The 17,400-nt window shown below is 54.9% G+C and overlaps 1 protein-coding gene across 12 annotated transcripts in view; it reads left to right on the top strand.

Moving 5' to 3' along the window:
- Pcnt (pericentrin) overlaps nucleotides 1–17,400 on the top strand; it is a 97,881-nt gene that overhangs the window by 64,090 nt on the left and 16,391 nt on the right. For 10 of the 12 annotated variants that reach the window (XM_071614962.1, XM_071614961.1, XM_071614957.1 and 7 more), the window contains 9 exons: nucleotides 558–728; nucleotides 930–1,082; nucleotides 5,897–6,712; nucleotides 7,500–7,679; nucleotides 9,114–9,821; nucleotides 10,849–10,951; nucleotides 13,177–13,328; nucleotides 15,238–15,402; nucleotides 16,972–17,145. In XM_071614962.1, the coding sequence (XP_071471063.1) occupies nucleotides 558–728; nucleotides 930–1,082; nucleotides 5,897–6,712; nucleotides 7,500–7,679; nucleotides 9,114–9,821; nucleotides 10,849–10,951; nucleotides 13,177–13,328; nucleotides 15,238–15,402; nucleotides 16,972–17,145 (2,622 nt within the window). The remainder of the gene's footprint in view (nucleotides 1–557; nucleotides 729–929; nucleotides 1,083–5,896; nucleotides 6,713–7,499; nucleotides 7,680–9,113; nucleotides 9,822–10,848; nucleotides 10,952–13,176; nucleotides 13,329–15,237; nucleotides 15,403–16,971; nucleotides 17,146–17,400) is intronic. The other 2 variants (XM_071614963.1, XM_071614958.1) reach the window with 1 other exon arrangement.

Below are 17,400 nucleotides of genomic sequence, written 5' to 3'. Positions count from 1 at the left end.
TGCTTAGCCTTGCCCCACAGGAGATCCTTCCCTGATCCAGCACTTCCTACATGTCGCTTTGTTCATTCACTCAGCAGACATTCACTGAGCTCCTTAGTGCTTCGAGTGAAGAAAGTGGCTTTCCCCCCCAGGTCCGACCACCTGTACAAGTTGGTGTGCTAGCTTCTTGCCCCCCTGTGTGTGATGTTTCCCCCACTTAAAATGTGTTGAGGGTGCTGTGAGCCATATCCTTCCTCTTGCCAGTTTTTTTCTAGTGTTTTGGAATTGGAGATAGCCTAGTGACTGTTTTTGTGCCTTGTCAAGTGATCACCAAGGTCTCTCCCAGTGGGATCATGGTGCTCCTGTGGCTCTCTCCAGTGTTGGGGGGGGGGTCTCAGCAGGAGCTCAGATGGGTTCTGTTTAGTGTCTGTGGTCTGGAGCCCCTGGGCACAGGTGAGTGCGGGGCCCCCATTGCTTTAGGATATCTCAGGATGGTCTATGTTATAGAGGCAGCAGAGTGAGGTCCTTGATTCTGTAAGTGTCTGCCTAAAATAAATTTCCATCTCTTTCTTAAATAGGAAGAAGAGGCAGCAAAGGAACAGCAGAGGAGTGACGTGATACTGGTGCCGCTGCCGCAGTCTAGGACCCCCGAGGGCAGGTGTCCCATGCCTCCAAGGGGCAGCCCCCGGGAAGGCGCAGAGGTCCTGTCAGAGGCGCTGCAGAGGGCCCTGCTTCAGCACGAGAGCCAGGCAAGTGTGGTGCAGGCAGCAGCAGTGCCCATATTTGGCATCGTCAAAAGATATGTGCCCAGTGTGTGCTATCTCCTTTGTAATTCTGTCACTTTTAGGTGATACTTTTTATATTTCTAAAATTTTCAGAGCTATTTTGATTAATTATTAAGTCAGCTAGAAAATTAGATGATTTTTAATACTTTTTGGTTTTAATGCAAGGTTTTGGACTTAAAAGAACAACTAGAAAAGATGAAAGATGACCTAGTAAGTAAAAATGAAGAAATACTACATCTGAAGTTAAAACTAGATGTGCAGAGCGACCCTGCGGCCACCAGCACCCGGGGGCTTGACGAGGAGAGTGCCGGTATAAAGGTAGGCCACAGGGACCTGCTGGAGGCCTAAGCTGGTGCTGCCCGAGCATGACACCGCCCCACTCCAGCCTTCCCTCCAACAGAGACGGGCGCCTGAGCGTGGCCCGGCGCGCGTGGCCGCAGCTGTCTCTGAGCCAGAGCAGAGGGCCAGCAGCTCTCCAGCCCTGTGTCCTGTTTCTGGCACTGGCAGTCAGGCCTCCAGAGGGTCTTGTTGGGGTAGAGTTGCAGCAGAGCTTCGTCCCTGTGGTGGCTGGGAAGGAAACCTACCCTCAGTTAGGCCTTAGCACAGACCCTTCCCACTTCTTCATGGGAAGAGCTTGTTTGTGCATTGGCCCAGTGGAGAGGGACGCAGCCTCCATAATGGGATTGGTGTGGGAGGGAACCTTTAGCAATCTCAGGGGTGACTTTGACGTACCTTGTTTGGGGTTGTCCCGTGGTACCAGCAGCACTGTTTCACCACGAGCTGCTAGTGTGGGAGAAATGCGGGCCTGCCTGGCCCTCTCAGTCGCCTCTCCACAGTGACGGGCTGCCTGCGAGTTGAAGGTGTTTGCTGAGCTGTCCTCCCAGGGAGCCTCTCCCCTGGCAGAGCAGGGAAAAGGCCTCCCCTGTTCTTTGAGACCCTTTGAAGTGTGTGGCCTGGGAAGCGCAGGGATGGAATCCGGAAAGCCAAACACCCGCCATTTCAACAGACAGAACAGTTTCTAGTGGGGTTTCCGACTGTCAAGTTTAAACTAGAGGCCTGCTTAGTTAGGAGGGTCTGTGGTGCCTGTGAGGTCAGGGCTCACGAGCAGGTCTCTGTGGGCTTTGTTACGGAGGTGATGCGCCCAGCAAGGCGGTTCCTGTGCTGGGCTTGCAGCCGTGGCTCCTGCATTTGTGATACTTTGTTTTGCTAACTTTGGAGAATGGTATAATGATGGCTAGGGCATTAAGGTAAAGAGTTTTGTGGGCAGTTTTTCATTAAAACTGTATTTGTTGGCAGAATTTAAAAATATCCTCTTGCATTACCTTGAGGAATGTCTTTAAAGCATTAATTAATTAATTAATACTTTTTTGTATTGGGGATTGCACCCAGGGGCACACTACCACTGAGTTACCTCCCCAGCCCTTTCAATTTTTTATTTTAAGAAAGAGTTTTATTGAATTGCTAGGGCTCACCCCAAACTGGTGATCCCCCTGCAGTGACCACAAGTGACCACAAGTGACCACTGTCACTTCAAATATTTCCCCTATGATAACCCTTTGTGGTCACCACACAGTGTTCCCAGCCCTTGACAGTGTTGCCACCACTTACTTGTCCTTGATCCAAGATGTGGCTGCAGTTTTTTGTTGTTGTTGTTGTTTTGTTTTTTTGTGGTGCTGGGGATCGAACCCAGGGCCTTGTGCATGCAAGGCCAGCACTCTGCCAACTGAGCCATATACCCAGCCTCTTATACTGCAGTTTTGATTTTTCCAAAATTTGGAGTCTGCTCCCTTGGCATGATATGTTTGAGTCTTAAGCCTGTTGCTCTATGCACCATTGGAACCTCCGGAGTGTCCTGGGGAACCACCGGGATTCCCCTGCTGCTGAGCCCCGCCCCACCCTGGGGATCAGGGAGCCCCTGCTGCTGAGCAGCGCTCTGGGGATGTACTGCCATGGTTTTCACTTGCTCTTGTTGGGTTGTTTTTTGTTTTTCAACTTGGATTGTTTTTTGGTTTTATCAAACACGATCAAATTGCTGTGAAGATTCATATGGAGGTTTTTATGAGAAAATAAGTTTTTATTTCTTTTGGTTAAATGTCTATAGTTTTGTAGCCAATCCATTTGTTAGGAAAATGTTTTACCTGAAGAGAACTTGGGAGCTGCTTCCTCCCTCCCATAGCTGTCCTCCCAACTGCCGTGTCCTCTTTTGCTCATGGTGGTCAGTCTTGTCCATCCTAAGAAATGTGACAGTTGTATCCTTGTTTAATTGGCATTCCCTTAAGGAGTTGGTCCTGAGTATCTTTTTATGTGTATATCTGCCACTCATATCACTGGGAATTATTTGTTCTAATTTTTGGTTAAGTTTTTAAAAGTTTATTCCTGTTGGGCTTTGGGAATTCTGAGCACAATTTTTTTTGATACGTTCTTTGCCAATATTTTTTCCATTCTTGTATCTTCCTTCTCTTAACATGTACTTCATAAGCAAAACTTGGTTCTGATGAAGCCAATGTATTGAATATTTCATGCTTTTGGAGTTGTATCTGAGGGTTTTTGCCTAACCCCAGGGCATGAAGTGTTCTGTTTTCTTTTGGGAGTTTCGCAGTGTTTCTTTGTGTTCAGGTTTTGATATGCTTTTTTACTTTTTGGCAACATCTGCCTCATTGTGCTGGTGTGTGCTGAGAGTCTGCTCTCGGAGCTGTTCTCGCCCCTTCTCAAACCCGAGCTGCCGGTGCTTGCTTGAACCTACTTCTGAGCTCTTTCTCATTGACGATGCCACCGTGCCTGTGGCGGGAGTTTTACGGCCAGTGCTGCTGTTTGGATCTGGAACTCCTCCCACCCTGGATGGTGGTGTTGGGAGGTGGTGGAGCCCCTGGAGGTGGGTCCCCGTGGAAGGAAGTGAGGTCCCTGGGTTGTGCCCCTGAGGGCATGTTGGGACCGACCTGCTTGCTCTGGCTTTCTGGTCAAGGGGAACAGGCCTCCTCCTCCATTGGCTCCCACCACGACGAACTGTACTGTCATGGGGCCTCACAACCATGGATGGAGGCCTGTGAGCCACCAGCCAGAAGCACTCTATACTCTGGGTGGTGCAGGTGTCATGACAGCGATGGGAGGTGACGCGTGACGTCTGGAGTCAACAGTGCTCACTCTCCAGTGTGTTCAGTTTTCTGTGCTGGTTCCTGCCTTTCCACGTGAGCTTTCAGCGGAGATGCCCTCCACTGGTGGCCATTGCAGCTGTGGGGTGGCCACTTCTTCTCTGCTCTTCAGATTTGGCCACATGTTCCTGGTTCACCGCTGGGTATCTTAAGTGATTTGGATTGACATCCTTGACATTGTGCAGGTGATGGGGACTCTGGCTTCTGGAGTGTTGAGGCTTGGCTAGCCTCTGAGCTGCACTCTCTTATTTATAGGGACAGTGACCACCCTTGCCCCAGTGATGGCATTGGCTTGTCATATGGAACTGACGTGGAACTTGGGGGGTCTCACTCCCTGCTTCTCTGTCTCCTGGGGATACTCCTCCCTCTGTAGCCTGACTGCCTTGTGTCCTCCTCCTGGGCCTGGTCTGCCTATGTCACCTGAGGGCAAAGTCTCAGAGCCAAAACCCTGCCATCCAGTGGCCTCTGCCATCGCTGAGCCCCCTACACCACCCCCCCCCCCCCCGCCCCAATCTCCTGTCAGGTCTCATGAGATGGATCTTAGCAGCACCTTTCCCCACTCTGCCCTCCCAATCCATGTTCCAGCCCTCCCTGGCCCTTGGTGACCCCTACCAGTGCCAACTCTGCCGAGGACCCCCAGGGAGTAGCCACAGCATGCACAGGGCTGTCCAACATGTGTTCTTGCAGTGGCGTCCACCTTCAGCTCAGCGTGAAGCTGTCTTTGGCTGTCTTTTGGCACCGTAGCCTTTCCCCACGTCTTGCCTTGCGTCTGGGGGACCAAGGGCAGACTTTGATGCTTCACTTCAGAATCACCTGAGTGTGGTATCTGTGTTGGGCTTACGAGTCCCGTGTTGCACGCCACTGTACCCCAGTGTAGTTGGAGCAATTGGTGAGTAAGCAGAGATTGCACAGTCAAAACTGTCCTCAAGACCCCCGTCTGTGCAACAGATGGTGAATGGTGTGCAAAGCAGCTAAGGGGCAGGAGGCGTGGCCATTATCTAAGTGTGTTTTGCTAAGCATGCAGCGTTGCTTTTGTATCTGGTGAGTGAGTGCCAGGAACAGCTAAGAGCATCCTGAATGGGACCAGAAGAGCACTGGGGTCTTATTTCTGTGTGGGGGCTGCGTTTGTGTTTTGGTTGAAGCCACTGGGAGGGAGCTCCAGTGAAGCTGAGCAATGCTGTGAGCCCTCAGCTGTTTTGGAAAGCAGTACATCAGACAGACCATGACAAATTGTTTGAAAATTGTTATAGAACACTAATTGGGTAGAAGCTTTCTGTTTCAGTCACTACCATTGATTTAAGAAAATGGAATTTGGAGCCATATTGACATAGATTTTAATCCTGATTTTCCAGTCACTGTTTTTATAAGTTTGGAGAGAAAATAAGGTCCAAGTTGCAATGTTCCCAGCTTTATCGCCATATCACCTTTATCACAGTTATGATATTCTGTACCATAGAACTGTTGAGATAGGTTAGAAAGCTCTTCCAGCACTTGGCCAAGCCAGCACTGGCAGCAGCTGGAGCGTGGGCCCTTACCCTGAGCCGTGTCCTGAGGACAGCAGCCCTGGACTCTTCCAGCGTGCTTACCCTCTGGGTGGCAGGGCTGTGTGGCTTCCAGCCCTTGGGTGATGGCAGACCCTCTGGCCAGTTTTCTTCACTCTTACTCTTTTGCTGGGGTAACACCTAGAACCTAAAGGCCCTTTCAGGAAAATGAAACAAAGAATCTAAATGTTAGCACTTAAAGGTGGCAAAAGCGTTGTTTTATAGTGTCTTGGAAAGGGGCTAGGCCAGGCAGAGCCCGGGAGTCAGAAGGTGGGGAAGCTGTACACCCTCCGCCTGTGACTTTGCTCCTGTCACTGTGCCGTGCCTTGAGTTGTCTGACCTCTCTTACCTGCTGAGTGGGTTCAGGCTGATGTGTGTGTTGAAAGAGGAGGTCCAGGGCGGTTCCTTTGGTAATGGCCTCTGAAACGTGCTTTCTCTTCAGGTTGAGTACAGCAGAAGTTCTGAGGTTGAAGAGCTGAAAGCCATTATTGAAAATCTGCAAGAGAACCAGGAACGGTTACAAAAGGATAAAGCAGAAGAAATTGAACAGCTGCATGAGGTCATTGAGAAGCTGCAGAGTGAGCTGTCCCTTATGGGGCCCGTGGTCCATGAGCTCAGTGACAGTCAGGTGGGCAGCCTGCGCAGTGAGCTTCTCTGTTCCCAGGCCCAAGGCCCTGGAGGGCAGGTGCTGCAGGCTGAGCTCGAGGCCGCACGTGCTGCCAAGGAGGCCCTGGGCCAGCTGTTGGCCGACCAGGCACGTGGACATAGCGAGGCCCTGGAGGCCCTACAGCAGCGCCTGCAAGCAGCAGAGGAGGCTGCTGCCCGGCAACTGGCTGAACTGGGACACAGTGTGGCCCTGAGGGAGGCTGAGGTCCAGGGCATGGCTTCCCGGATCCAGGAGCTCGAGGCCCTCCTGAAGGCAAGGGAAGCAACACTTGTGCAGAGAGATTCAGAAATCGGTGCTCTGAACAGGAGCAGAGCAGCGCACTCCGCGGAGCTGGAGGCCGTCCTGCTGGCCTTGGCCCGCTTCCGCTGCGCCCTTGAACAGCAGCCTCGGGCTGCCCCGGAGGAGCCTCCTGAGCTCCAGCGGTTACGAGTGCAGTGTGTCCGCCTCAGCCGCCAGCTGCAGGCGCTGAGCCACCGGTTTCTGAGGTGCCAGGCGGAGCTGGGCCAGCAGCAGGCCTGTGTGGACGCAGAGGCTGTGTGTGATGACGGGCTGGAGCAGGGGAGCGGAGGCCCCCACGGCCAAGGCCCACAGGTAGGCCTTGATCCCTGCTGGCCACGGATGCCCAGCTTCTGCACCTGAGGAGCTGGGGTTGCATGCGGCAGGGGCAGCTGGGCTGGGCTGGAGCGTGGGATTGAGTTTGTTCTTCTACTTTTCATCTCGCAACTTGGATGACTTCTCTTGTGCTGGACAGTGGGGCGACATTTGCCGTTGGTGGCTCCTGGCAGGGTAGAGGAGGGAGCGTGGAGCACTGGCTTGGCTGGGCCCATGTGGGACCTACACAGGAGTCAGGCTGGGCCTCACTCTTTGGTACAGTGTCAGACTTGTTATTATTGGAACCCCTCAAGTGCTCCAGGGGTCACATGTGGGGGGGGATCACTGGCATTGATTCCCTCTCATCTAATCAAATGGCTATGCAAGCATTTCCTGCATACAATGTTTTAAGCTCATTTCATTTTGGAACACAAAGCCCTATGTGACTTTTTCTTCTTAAAATATTCCTGTTTGCTTTTGAGTAGAGGACATCAGGGTTTAGCTGCACACTGCCCCTCACATGCCCAGGCAGAGCAGTTTCTGATCCAGATGCCTCCAGCCACCCTGTGCTGTGAGCCGCCTTGATGGGAGGGGTGCCCCCTGCCTTGGGTCCTCAACCTGGCACTCTGACCTTGTGGGCATGGAGCAGAGGCAAGGTGCATTCCTCATGAGGTCCCTTCTGCCTAACAAGGCTCCAGCCTGGGCAGTCTTCAGCACAGCTTACAGTGTCCAGACTTCTGCTTCACTCAGCTCTGACTGCATGTGCCTCCTGCTGTTTCCTGTCAAGGACGATCTGCAGCCTGCCAAAGTCTTGGTGTCGCTGAAGGACACTGGTTTCCACAAACCAGAAAGTGCAATGTCGGTGCTCACAGTCTGCCAGAGACAGCTGGAGGCGGAGCTACTCTTGGTGACAGAGGGCCTGTGCTTGAGCCCGGAGGATGTTGGCAGGGTGCCAGCAGGGATGCAGGTGTGCAGGTGGCCGTGAGGGTGGGGCTGGGGTGCAGGTGCCTGGGCAACCCGTGTGAGATGTGAAGGTGTGTGCGTGTCACATGGTGCATGGCCTGTTTCTCCAGGGAGGGAAGGAGATGGAGAGGCTCAACCATGGTGGGGTAATAGGTATGTGGTGTGTCTGGGGTCAGGGAGGGATGCACACGGGGCACACATCCATTTCAGAAAGGACAAAGGTGTGCGAAAGCATATTATGGATTGGGACGTGGGTATGTGGGCTTGGGGACTGCAGGTGCACAGCTGTGCGTCCTGGGAGGCTGGGCACAGTGTGTGGAGCTCATGGTAATGAAGGCTCGTGGCCACATACAGCAGCAGGTTCTGGATGCATCTGCCCAGCCGTGACGGTGTGCCTTGTCCATCGTGAGATCTCCGCCAGCCGCATTGAAGACCGGCTTTGGACATGTTTGCCCTGGTCTGAGCAGCTAGGGGTTTTGTGAGGACCACGGTGCCCGGGCTTCACCCTGCTCCAGACCGTTGTGCCCCAAGTGTCAGTCCGACATTGAAATGCTTTAGGGTTTAGGTCTCGACTGCTGTTTTTTTCCTTCCAGGAGAGTTGGCTTACGTTTTCCCTGGGAGTTTGCTCCTCAGCAGCCTTAGGCCACGGCAGGGCTCTGACTGAGCGAGGAGGCACATAGCCATGCTCCTCAGCCACATAGGCTCCACACTTTTTTCATGGTGTCTGTCAGTGCCTTCCTCCTGGGGGGATGTGCTCTGTGACCCTGCTGGGCCAGCCAGTCCCCATCTCGTCCTCACTGCCGGTCACCTGACTACTCAGCCCCACTTGCCTCAGGGGCGGTTCTGCTCGGGTCTTCCCAGATGGGCTGGTGTGCGTGGGTACCAAAGTCCCCTTGCCCTGGCTTATGTGAATGGTGGTGCAGCCGACCTGGCCCCTCCTGCCTGGGCCACATGCACCATGCTCACTGATTCCACAGTGGGCCTGGGCTGTGCCTCAGAGAGGACGAGTGAGCCTGTCACAGCCCTCAGGAGGGACACCTGCAGGTTTGCAGAGCAGTCGGCCCTGCAGCCTGTGTGTTTGCTTGTCCTTAGAAGGTGTGTGTTGACCAGGAGACCACCTGCAGACAGCTGCTGCTCGCAGGGCTGCTACCTGGGTCTCCGGCTCTTTCTGTTCACATATGCAGAGGCTGTGCCAGCCAGTGACCATGGAGATGGTTGTGGCAGTTGTTCTCCAGGCCCAAGACCTTGAAGCCTCGATTCTTTTTTTTTTTTTCTCTTTTCACTAAGTCAAGCTTGAAATCTTAAGCGACTGGCAGGCAGAGGGCTTTCTTGGGTTCTCCCTGCGCACGTGCCAGGAAGTCCCTGAATGGGCTGCAGGCACCAGACGGTGCTGTGAGGCGCCCTGAGTTTACTGTGTGCATATTCGTCTTACCTGCAGGGTAAGAACAAGCGACTGGAAGATTGTCAGCTGCAGAAATTCGACCTCATAGCTCAGGTGAAACAACTTCAGAAAAAACTAAACCGGCTAGTACACTCCATGGCCTTCCAGGACATGGACGTGGGGGGCTCTGAGCCCCAGCAGCCCTCGGCAGCGGCCAGCCCGTCAGAAAACAGCTCCAGTGAGAGTTCCTGCGATGGAGAAGCGGCAGACGCCTCGCCTCCTGTCGCTGCATTTGCTCTCCCCACGACCCCGTGGGGTCTAATTGGCAGTACTAAAGGTCGGCATTCCTTGGTCAGGATGGAAATGCCATGTTTTCCCACTCGAGAACCATCAGAGGCACAGGACGAGCCCCTTTCCTCACAGACCAGTGATCCCAGCAAGTCCTGCCATGCCAAGGAGGCTGAGCCTGAGAAGGACCCACTCAGGGTGCTGGACCTGTCCTCCTGGAGCTCTCCTGAGGTCCTCCGGAAGGATGCGACCCTGGACCCCCAGCCCAGCTTCCCCCTGACACCCTGCTCAGGCGCTCTGAGCCTGCCCAGTGTCATGGCCTCCCCCCAGCCCGGGGCAGACTCGCTGCTGCAGGCCGACATGTCGGAGCTGCATTGTTACCCGGGCGGGTCAGCAGCAGGACCAGTCCTGCAGTGGGCAGGAGCCCTTCCAGCTGAGCACCACCACCACCACCACCACATGGAGAGCACCGCTGCGGTAGGTGCTCCCTGCTCTGCCCCACTCAGGGTTCCCATGGGGACGTATCACAGCAGCGCCATTGTTGGCTCACCTGCCTGTGCAGGGGCCTTGCGGCTGTGATGGCAGGACCCCAGGGTCACTCGGGCCTTTCCAACAAGAGCTGCCTCAGCAACCCGCCTGGTGTGTCAGCTGATGCCAGCGCCCTGCACCAGAGTCACAAACCCATCTGCTGGCCTGACTGACATGAGGATTCTTGTCCAGAATGGTTTTAGATTTATTTTCAGTAACATTTCACATCTCACAGGTTGCACATGTGCTAGTTCATTTTTTTAAACATTTTTTTCTAGTGGTAGATAGACACAGTACCTTTATTTAATACTTTTTAAGTGGTGCTGGGGATCGAACCCAGGGCCTCACACATGCTAAGCAAGCGCTCTATCACTGAACCACAACCGCAGCCCTATGCAAGTTAATTTTAAGAACAATGTATCATTTTTTAATCAGATGATGTTTTTCCTGACAACAACTTTGGGATTTTGTATCTTAAGTTAAAATAAAAATAACTTGGGGGATGTGTGTTTTCTGAAGTATCCATATACTATCATTTCACACAAAAAATTAAAAATCTGAAGTATTTGCTAGTGACTACTTGACATATTTGTAGAGACCACTGAAGTGCCGTAGGCACATTTGAGTCAATAGTGGAGCCTGGGGCCCAGAGGGCTCAGATTCTGAATGCTGGCACGTGCTGTTCGAGTGGGAACATGGCAATTCTGGCCCTAGAAGCTTCCATCCAAGCCAGGCGTGGGGCCCACACCTGTGATTCCTGCTGCTTGGGAGGCTGACAGGAGGATGGTGCCAGCCTGGGCGACTTAGCGAGACCCTGCCTCTCAACAGAACTTCACCAGGGCTGGGGATGCAGCTCAGAGGAGGCACTGGCCTCGGTGGGTGCGAGGGGATTAGAGGCCCAGAGGAGGTCGGCTGGTGAGTGGAGCCGTGCAGCTGCTGCTCTGTAGCTTCTCAGAGTCTGTCTGTCTGTCTGCAGGAGAAGGACGTCGAGGACTTTATCGCAACTGCTTCTAATTCTCAAGACACACGAAGATCGTCTCCTCTGGGGTTGGCAGGGGACTGTGATGGAAGTGAACACAGTGAGTCTTGGCTTGCTTTGCTCTCCCTCTTAGAGGGAGTAGGGCTCAGGCATACCCCAGGATGCCCATCCTCACACCCCTGGCCACTGGTGAGCTGCAGACCTGCTGCTGGCTGCACTGCACTCCGCACCGGCCGTGCGTTTCCTAGACAGCTCCACGCCTCACTCAGCATTAGAGCTGGCCCCTTGGCCTTGCTGATGTCCTCGTGGCAGCCCCCGCAGGTGGGCAGACATGGGGAGGTCAGCTAGGGCAGAGCAGCCAGCACCACTGGCTCTGCCTCCTGAAGTTGGGGAAGGGCAGTGGTGCTGCTCTGAGCTGCTCCTTGGCACACCTGTGTCTGGGTGTTCCCAGGGTGTCTGGGCTGCTGTGTCCTCCTGGGTCTTCACCGCAGGAACCTTGGCTGTGGGGCAGTCGCCAGGTTTTCCTTGTGCTTCCCAGGGCGGGGTCCTGAGGGAGGGCTGCAGACTTCAATCCCCAGCTTGGGCCCTCGCACACTGGCCTCACCACTGTGGCTGCCAAACGTCTTCATCTGACTTGACGGTTTCTCCTGTAAGGGTGTCTCTCTTCAAGTTAGCAATCAAGGTTTTGGTTTTTTGTTTTTTGATTCATCATTGCCTCTTCCATTGGTTTTTGAGAATGAGATCATGGTGAAATATAGTTCATTGGGAATTTAGCACTTGCTGAATGCTAATGAAGTAGCTTTTTGCTGTTGCTGTCCTGTCTGCCCTGATTTTGGGTCCCTGTTCTCTGGGGACGCTCGACATTCTACTCTGGGAACAAACGTTTGCTTGTTTCTAGTCACCTTTGCCGCTTCACATGACATTCATAGCAGTGGGTGCTGTCTTGCCCAGCTCTGTGACTGCCTGTGCCTGTGTCCCTGCAGAGTGTCCCTAGCATACATTTCCTCTATTCCTGTTCTGCTGCACACCCGCTGCTGGGCCACCCACGTGCCTGAGCTGTGTGTCCCCTGAGCCCCCCAGCACCTCTAATGCCTGGGCAGCCCCTTCCTTCCTTAATGGTGTTGTGCTGGAATGAAGCGGCTTCCCAGAGCTCTGGAGCGTGTGCTGGGAGGCTTCCGGAGACTCCCTGTCCCTGTCTCTGTCTCATTGGAGTTTGCCTTGGTACAGACTCCTGGGTTGGGAGTCATGTGTGCTTGGACTTGGAATGCTACCCACCCTGTCCTGCAGCTCCACACAGCCTCAGTGACACCAGGGACCTACAGGGCTGCCTAGTTGGGGCGGCATGCAGCTGCTAGCCTCAAGAGCTTCCTCTTATTCCTTCTAATCATTTATCCTGTGGCCTTCTCTCTTCTTTCTGTAGTTTTTGCTAATGAAGCATTAGACCCCCTGCTCTGATTTTCTGATCTCTTTAATTTAGTTTTTCTCCTTGTCCTCGTCTCCACATTTTTGTGGAGCTTCTTAACCTTGGTGCTAGTGTGTCTCTGTTCTCTCACTTTGGATTCCTGAGAGGCTGGTCTGGGTGCTCTGTCCTGTACCCTTGTGTCTTGGCCTTGTAGCAGCAGGCCTCGTCTTGTTTCCCTGGAGATGGTAGCTGCTTTTCCTGCGTTGCCTTCTGTGGGCTGCACATCCAGTTTCTTCCCAGCATGCTCTCTTCTGGGTCTGAGGACCTGGACTGGCCCATCCTCCAGCGAGGCCTTGTCTCTGGACGTCTCACTTTCTGCTGGGGTCTGGAACTGGGTGCTCTGAAGGTGCCACCCCCTCATTGCCCTGCCTGCCGGGGGCCTGAGGATCAGAGGGGGCTGCACACCTGGGAAGGTTCCAAGCCCCCTCCTGTCAGAGGACCGGTGCCCTGTCTCAGCTGTGTTTGGGCACTCTCATCAGGCATGCGTGCCTTTTCTGGACCACATGGCTGCTGCCTGCCCAGCTGCTGCCCGCTCGCCTCAGGGCCGACACCGTCTGTTCCCTGCCACTCTTGCTCCCTTCCTTGAGCCCGTAGAGCACAGGCCCATGTGTGCAGCCGCTAGCGTGCTGGCTTGGGGAGGTTGTCAGCCAAGTGAGGGCTGCGTGCCCTATGTGCTTAGGAGCGCGGTGTCCCCAAGCTCTCCTCCAGGCGTGGACGTTGGCATGGGCATGCAGGGTGGCCTTCCCTGACCTGATGAGGTTTCTACTGCCTTGCCTGGTGCTCCTCAGCTCCCCTGCACTCATGGAGCTGTGGTGCAGCTGGAGGTGGGCTCTGTGGCCTGGTCTCACCATGTGGTGCTGTAGGTGGCAGCCTGGGCTTTGGAATGATGCTGAGCCCAGAACTGGGAAGACGCGAGGTCCCCACTGCTGGTTCTGCCACTCCTGCTCTCGTCTCCAGAGGGTCACAACAACCACCCGGAGTGATGCAGGAGGAGGTCCACCCCCTGCACATGAAGGTAGGGACCAGCACTTCGTGGGGGTCAAGTGCGTGTGTGTTAGTCCTAAGACACAGGGAGAGTCCTCTTCCTGCATTTATTTATCATCATTTGTGGCTGATTGGGTGGAAATGATAGTGTGTGTTTGGTTTGGTTTTGGAGGCGGATCTCTGGTGGAATTCAGGTATAATTCCCAAATTTTAAGGAGTAAATTAGGTTGTTAATGAAAATTCTTCATACTTAAGTTTAGTAATTAACAAAAAAAAAAAAACAAGAACTTCAGGGAAGTCTTGAGGGGAGCCATCAAGAGGCTGCAGTGAGGCCAAGGGCTGTGGTTATTTGAGTCAGAACTTAAAGTCCCAAATGTGATTTTTGTAGATTTCTTAAATTGCTCCAAGTGCACTGTCTCCCTGTGTTGTTTTAGATGTCTTCTGGAGTGCAGAGTACCAGGGCCATGCTATGTGTAGGTGAGGGCCACGGGGCAGCCCCAGGGGCGACGCTCCTGCCTTGGTGCCACACTGCATCGTGGGAGCATGCCTGCCACCTTGTGTGGTCTCCGTGTGTGGTTCCTGTGTCCGTTGTGTGTCCCCCGTAGTCCCTGTGCTCCCTGGGGGGGTAGCCCCTTTGGGTGGTCACTTGTGGTTGCTATTAGAGTAGCTTTACCCCGAGAGGCTGTGGAAGGCTGGGCTTGCAATGGTAGATCCGCAGAGAGCCCTTGAATACAGCGGATAAGCAGCCTGAGGTGAGGCGACACCAGGAAGAGCTGTGGCTTAGGGAAGCCAGTGAGGACCTCTGGACAGGGTGGCAGGCCACATGCAGGTGGGACACACTTGGAGATTGCTCCTTGACAGAACCCCAGGTCCGAGAGCAGAGGCTTGGCTCCCGGAAGCCGTGGTGATAGAGCCCCGGGCTGAGCCACCAGCGTCCAGGTGCTGTTGGTGCGCCACGACCTGGGTCTGGGCCTTGTCCACGTGGAGAAGGTTTTCTCACAGAAAACCCAGGGCTGCAGAGACACAGCACTCCCTGGCTGGGAAGCTGTACATAGAGGGCCGTGGGTTGTGAGTTTTCTGTCCAAGGCGTGCTTTTAAAACATGTTTCTCTTTGTTACAAAATCCAGAAATGGCGTACTTACAAAGTAGAAAGGGGCCCGCTGTCTGTAGCCAGGGAAACTGTCACTGGGCCCTGTGTGGATGGAGGTGGTGGGTGGGCTCTGCCTCCCAGTGGCACCCACCTGGCCCACCCTTCCTCCGGGCAGGGCTCAGTGTGCACCTTCTTAGCATCGGAGACAGTGTGTTTCTTCTCCCTGCTAGGGACCAAACCCAGGCCTCATGTGTCCAGAAACGTTGTTTTAAAGTTGTCTTTCACGTAAGCACGGTGGGTTTCCAGCACATGTCAGTCGTCCTGTCTTGGTCGTGTCCTTAGCATCGCAGCCGGCTCTACTGTGGGTGGCCAGGTCGCACTCACCGCTCAGCGTCTCAGTGTTGCGTTTCCCCACTTGGCACTCCTGTAGTTTGCCCAGACGCAGTGGTGTGGGGAAGCCACGGATGCTCCACTGAGCCCTGTGCCGGCTGAGGGTCCTGGTGGCAGCCTGGCTACGCACACGGGCCCTGGAGCAGCTTCCTCAAAGTGTCTCAGAGCTGGGGAGGTGCTGGGCCCCAGCTTGGAGGAAAGATGGTGTTCCTGGGAGGAAGGAGAGAGGGAGCAGAGGTCCTGCAGTAGCTGGGAAGGGAAGTCTGAAGCCCGTGGTGAGGACAGCTGGTGGCTGTCTGTGTGCTCCCTTAGCGGGCACCACCACTGTGCAGGCAGCATCCTCCTGCCCTGCAGTGCACTCCTGGATGGTGGCCGCATGTGGCAGTGTCACTCCTGGATGGTGGCCGCATGTGGCAGTGGCTGCGAGCCGTTTCCCCTTCCTCATGTGTTTCCCCTGCAGGCTTTGCTGCAGATGGTGTGTGACGAGAGCCACCAGATACTGGCATTATCGGAGAGCCGAGGCCTCCCCAGCACTCTGAGCAAGGGTGAGCCCTGGGCCTCCCTGGATTACTTCTCGAGTGAGGGGCAGGGCCTGCTGGAGGGGGCCCCAGAGAAAGGAGAGAAGGTATGGAATCACTGGCTCAGTGAGTGAGAAATACAGGGGTCTGTTTTTTCTTTTCTTTTTTGGGGGGTGGGGGAGGGGTGCTGGGGATAGAACCCAGGGCCTTGGGCATGCTGGGCAAGTGCTCTGCCACTAGCCTCACTCTATCCCGGGAAAGATCCGATTTTACTTGCATCTCACATCTGTTTTTCAAAGGACCTTGAGGACTTAGAGTGACAGCCAGGTCTGAGGGGAGCTGTGCACAGACACGGGGGTTTTGTCGCACGGCTAGGACAGATGAAAGCCCCCATACGGCACCCCTGCACCGCTGTGCACGCCCCTAGCTGATGAGCTCTGGAAGTGAGAGGATCAGTGGAAGGCAGGCAGGGCTCTGGGGAGGCAGGACCAAGGAAGCCCAGCGGGTCACATGGCTCTGAGATCTCTAGGCATATCTGGGCCTGCCCATGGGACAGGCAGACTGACCCATTGGTCCTTACCACCCTCACCCTGCACGGCTATACCTCAGGCTGTCGCCTGGACCTGGCCCCTCCCAGTGCCCAGGGACTACCTCAGCACACAGAATGGATGCCAAGACCCTTCTGAGTTTCATACCAGGCCCCACACCTCCCTCCCCATGCTCCATCCTCATCGTGATGTCTCTTGCTCTCAGTCCCCGACACCTGCTTTTCCCACTGCATGAAAGGGCCACAAGGGAGGGAAGAGCCACGTCCTGGTGCTGGGAGCTGCTGGTGCCCATGGATGTGCCGCCTGCCCGGCCCCACTAACGGCCCTTGGGTGGGCCTGGATAGCATGTGCAGACTCTACCCTCCCACAGGTGCCTGGGCCTGCTTGTGCTTGGCTCATGCTACCCTGTCCTTGAGCAGCAGTGTGCCCACTCCTGGCCATGGCCCCTGGAGGCTGCCAGGTGCCAGCAGGGTAGCCATAACAATCTTGGCTTTCTCTAGACCAGGCCCTGAGGGTGCAGCAGCCCAAGAGAAGAGAAATGTGTGAGCATTTCGTGTGGTCTTACTTCACTGTTTCTGCTTATGACAGTAATTCGCATCTGGCACTGAGTGACCCTGGGCCCTCTGGTCTCCTTTCCTTGTCAGAGTGGTTTTTCTTGCTCTCCTCCTGCCCAGCTGCCATAATAGAATCACAGGCTGGGGCTTAAACAACAGACGTTCATTTCTGACGCTCTGGAGACTGGAGGCTGGGATCAGGGAGCCAGCACAGCTGGGCTCTGGTGAGGTCTGACTCCTGGTTTGCAGATGGCTCCTCTTTACTGGGTCCTCAATGGTAGAGAGAGAGAGAGCACTTGTTATCTCATCCTCTTCTTAGAAACAAAGCCACAGTCCTGTTGGAGCAGGGCCCCACCCCTGGCCCCACTCAACTTTAATGAGGCCATGCCTCCAAGTGCGGTCACAGCGGGGCTGGGGGTCCAGCATATGTGTGGGAGAGCACCCGTAGCACCCACTGGTGAGAGCATGGAGGCTTTTTCTGCTGGGCTGAGGACAGAAGCTGGGGTCTCAGGCAGTGATTGGCCATCACTCTGCCACTCCCAGCCCAGCATGGGACTTTGCTTCGCCTTGACAGGAGTCTTCTGATACGCATCTCGACTGGAGGGGCCGGTTTCTGCAGGCCGTTCAAGAGGCATTGGAGAGGGAGCGGGAGAAACTGAAGGCGGAACTGCAGTCAAGGCCCAGCGGCCCAGACCCAGTGGACTACCGCTTCCTGTTTGAGCGGCTGGAGAAGGTTGTGCGAGAGCAGGTGAGCAGCAGCCCCGCACCTGCACCCTTTCAGTCCAGGACCCTGGCTCTGTTAGAGGCCAGCACCCCTGCTTCTTCCTGAACCTCACTCTCCTGGCACACCAGCCTCCGGGCTGCCCAGCACTCTGCACGTGGGGCCAGAGGATGAGGATACTGCAGGGCACCAGAGCCTGCTGCACCGCTGGGCCTGACAGGCAAGGGGTGCTGAGGGTCAGGGGCCAATGCTCCACCTGGGCCTAGAGCCGTGGGGGTGCTG

The sequence above is a fragment of the Marmota flaviventris genome, chromosome 8 (genome assembly GCF_047511675.1).
Source record: "Marmota flaviventris isolate mMarFla1 chromosome 8, mMarFla1.hap1, whole genome shotgun sequence".
Taxonomy (NCBI): domain Eukaryota; kingdom Metazoa; phylum Chordata; class Mammalia; order Rodentia; family Sciuridae; genus Marmota; species Marmota flaviventris.
The sequence above is the reverse complement of the archived record's forward strand: the minus strand, read 5'-3'. Positions and strand labels throughout refer to the sequence as shown.